This window comes from Hipposideros armiger, unplaced genomic scaffold, assembly GCF_001890085.2.
Source record: "Hipposideros armiger isolate ML-2016 unplaced genomic scaffold, ASM189008v1 scaffold_1146, whole genome shotgun sequence".
In the NCBI taxonomy this organism is placed as follows: Eukaryota; Metazoa; Chordata; class Mammalia; order Chiroptera; family Hipposideridae; genus Hipposideros; species Hipposideros armiger.
Window position 1 is genome coordinate 77,989 of NW_017732496.1, and position 3,420 is coordinate 81,408.

The 3,420-nt window shown below is 46.8% G+C and overlaps 1 protein-coding gene across 1 annotated transcript in view; it reads left to right on the top strand.

The window, feature by feature from the left end:
• LOC109376521 (interferon-induced very large GTPase 1-like) overlaps nucleotides 1-3,420 on the top strand; it is a 50,915-nt gene that overhangs the window by 36,634 nt on the left and 10,861 nt on the right. The window contains exon 4 of the mRNA XM_019632456.1: nucleotides 1,935-3,412. Within this exon, the coding sequence (XP_019488001.1) occupies nucleotides 1,937-3,412 (1,476 nt within the window). The 5' untranslated portion in view covers nucleotides 1,935-1,936. The remainder of the gene's footprint in view (nucleotides 1-1,934; nucleotides 3,413-3,420) is intronic.

A 3,420-nucleotide genomic window follows, 5' to 3' on the forward strand; every position in this document is an offset into this window, starting at 1 on the left:
TTATGGCAGCCCACTGCAGCAGGGGCTGCAGCCTACGCCATCGCTGGTGACTCACGGTAGCCCAGCTCCAGGTCAAGCTGTTGTTCACCATCTTAGCTGTAGAGGACGCAGTGTCACTAGCCCTCATGTGGGATCCGAACCTAGGCCCTGCTGCTCAGAGCTGGCGTCCCAAGCCAGCTCTTAACCAATGCGCCACTCAGTCGGCCCAAAACAGCTATTTTGAATTAGTTGCCAGTCAGGTCACAAAACTCCATGCCTTTAAGCTGGGTTATTGGAGAATTATTACCTTTTGGTGATGACATGTTTCCTTGATTTTTTATGACCTTTATTATTGCATTGTTGCCTTTACATTTGAAGTAGTAGACATCTCCTTAAATCTTTACTAGTTGCCTTCAGATAGGTTACTCTGTTTATTGGTGTTATTATATCTTGGTTTTTTCTCTGCCTTTGTATGGGTACACCTGCTCCACTCTTCTTGCTCTCTCTCTCGTGGCAGAGATCTTAAGCTTTTATGTCTTCTTTAGATCTTACAATTCACCAACCTGGCTACCGGAAACTTCTCTCTTGCTTTCCAGATGGCGCTCTAGCTCAAGTGTGTGGTTTGTCCCCTGCACACAGATCCTAGTGTGTCTTTCTGGTATCATTACATTTACCACACTAGCTCTCATTGCTGAACTCAGGAGCATAAACAACGAGCCAGCCACAGAGTGGGTGGAGCTATGGGTTTAGCACATGGGGTATTAGGGGTGCCTGCTGACCCAGTGGGGAGATTTTCAGGTTAGATTCTCTCAGAGGACATGGGAGGCCTTCCTGTTAATGTCCTGAACAGGATCGGGAAGAACCTTGTTCCTTTAATGCCCTTTGATATTCTTATCACCTCTTTCTCATCTCCCCCCCCCCCCCCAGTCATGGAGGACCTGCCACAATAGTCCGGGTGCTGCTAGAAAGCAATGTGTTTCTCTACCCATGTCCCACACAATTGGAGTAGCCAGGCGCTCACTCATCACTCTCCTTTTTTCCCACTGAAAAGATCACCACCACCAGATAGGTTAGCCTATGTAATTTCACCAAACTCATGGTAGAATCTCCCCTTGGGAAGACTGGACTTCTGCAAATTTTCTCTCATCTGTGGGTATCTGCCCAGGTCTGCACTCTAAAGATTTTTGTTTCAACTACTGCAAGATGGGTGGGGCTGGTTTGCTGGCTCTGCTGCTTCCACTGACCTCTTCTACCTATTACCAGATGCACAGGTGGGTAAGTCTCCTTTCACATTCCTTGGCATATGTTGTTACATCCTACAATTCCCACAGAGGCAGTTTTGTTTGTGGATGTGTGTCTAATTGGTTGTTTTAAAGGGGGACAAAAAGGAGGAAGATCAGCCACCATGATGCTGACATTTAGAAGTGCATTTTAAAGGACAGGAAGGTAAATAAATAACATGAGAGGGCCTAAGAAGGAGTGACATAGAGAAAGAAAGAAAAGCATTCAACACAGGTTTGACAGAAAATAACTAGGAGTGATAATTGGTGGTACCACTCTGTTATTAAAATAAACATCAAGCTATCAAATTCATGCATATTTTCAAACGGCAATCCTCACCATAATGTGCTCCATCAATTGATTCTGTGTAATAGAAAGTGCCAACAGCTAGGCTATTAAGTTGCAACTCACCCTGGCAACAAAAATGGCAATCATGTTCAGAACACGCACAAAAATGTCTTGCAAACACACACACACACACACACACACACCACACAAATTTTTTTGAACAGTGTTAAAATATGTTTGTTGGAACAATGAAAGGAGGGGATGAGAAAGTCTTTCATTTTAAAGCCATAAAGACTTGCGTCTTTAGTACACTCACCCTGTGGCCACAGGGCTGACACTTTTTTAGAGCATGACATAGGCTAACTGATTATCTTTTCTTTCCACAGCCATGGACACAGCAGTGACCACCGCTGATGAGCCCCTTCTCAGAGGCATAAAAAGGCAAGATCTCCAAGAGATGCTGAGAGAAGTAGGACTGGCAGTTGAGTACTGGGTGCCCAAGCTGCAGGAACATCTGGGTGTGACCTCTGCCCAGGCTTTACAACACCTAGAAGACAAAGACCTCCAGCAGCTGAAATCCCAGGCACAGTATCCCTGGGAGAAAAGGGCCCTGGAGAAGCTGTTTAAACTGTCACACCCAAATAGTCTTTCGGAAACACAGAAGTCTCAGGTGGAAATGATAAAGAATAAGCAAAAGAAGGCAGAGCAGGTGCTCCAGGAGCTAAAAGATTTGCTGTTGGAAGGCAGACAACAACAGGAAGAGGCAGTGAGGAAAAAAGAGGCAGAGCTGAGGCAGGTGATGGAGATCCCCAAAGAATACTGGCCATCCCCTGAAAACTCCCTACGAGAAGTCATGGAAAACGTGCAGAAACAACTCAACCTCACGGAGGGGACACTGTCTCACAGGCAAAACCTCCCAGATAGAGATCTGGTGAGATGGGCATCTGGAGGGCTGGCCCTGCAGGGAATTTACAAAACCAGATACCGAAGAGACCTTATAGAGAAGAGGCAGGAGCTACTCAGTGTCCCCAAGGAGTTCTCACTCTATGGCCCTGAGCAGGGCACACGAATGGAAACACAGGAATTTACATCTTCTCACGCAGAAGCTATGTTCACCCAGGCAATGGAGAAGCTGGGCTTCAGCGTAACTGCTTCAGCCAAGGGTGGAGGTTGGGGATTTAGCTTGGAAACTGGTACGGATCACAGCAAACATTCACAATCCAAGGAAACCCATCACTCACATTCTGAACAGTCTTATTTCTGCTCTACCAAATTCAGCTATGTCCCACTCGCTTCTTTCCACTTTCCCATTGATCAACTCCAGTTCTCCAAGGCTACTCTCCAGGAATTGAAATGCATTGAAGACCTCCTGGCTCAGCCCGCAGGCCTAGACAAACTCCCTTTGCTAAGGCACAAGACTGAAGCTTTCTTCCACAGATTTGGCTCTCATGCCAACCAGGGCCCTCTGCACCTGGGAGGAATCTACTGGTGGAAAGCCATTTCAGAGGGTTTCCAAAGTGAGCAGCTGGCAGAAGTGAAACAGCAGTCAGCAGAGTCCCTGAATAGTTACATAAGGGGCAGCTATGTTGGCTTTGGAGTGAAAGTCGCTGCGGGTGTGGATGTGTCAGACTCTCATTCAAATGCATCCTCCCAAAGCACAACGTGCCAAAATCTCCAAACCAAAGTCCAACTATCTGTGGCCCACACAGGTGGCCCACCAGAAGCAAATAGCTTTTTCCAGTGGAAAGCTGGCCTAGTTGCCAGTAATCAAACCTGGTGTGTCATTGACCGGGGACTTCAGCTGGTGCCCATTTGGGACATCATCCTCTCCAACCACAGAAGTGATTTTAAGGATCCTCTTCAGGTAGCTAA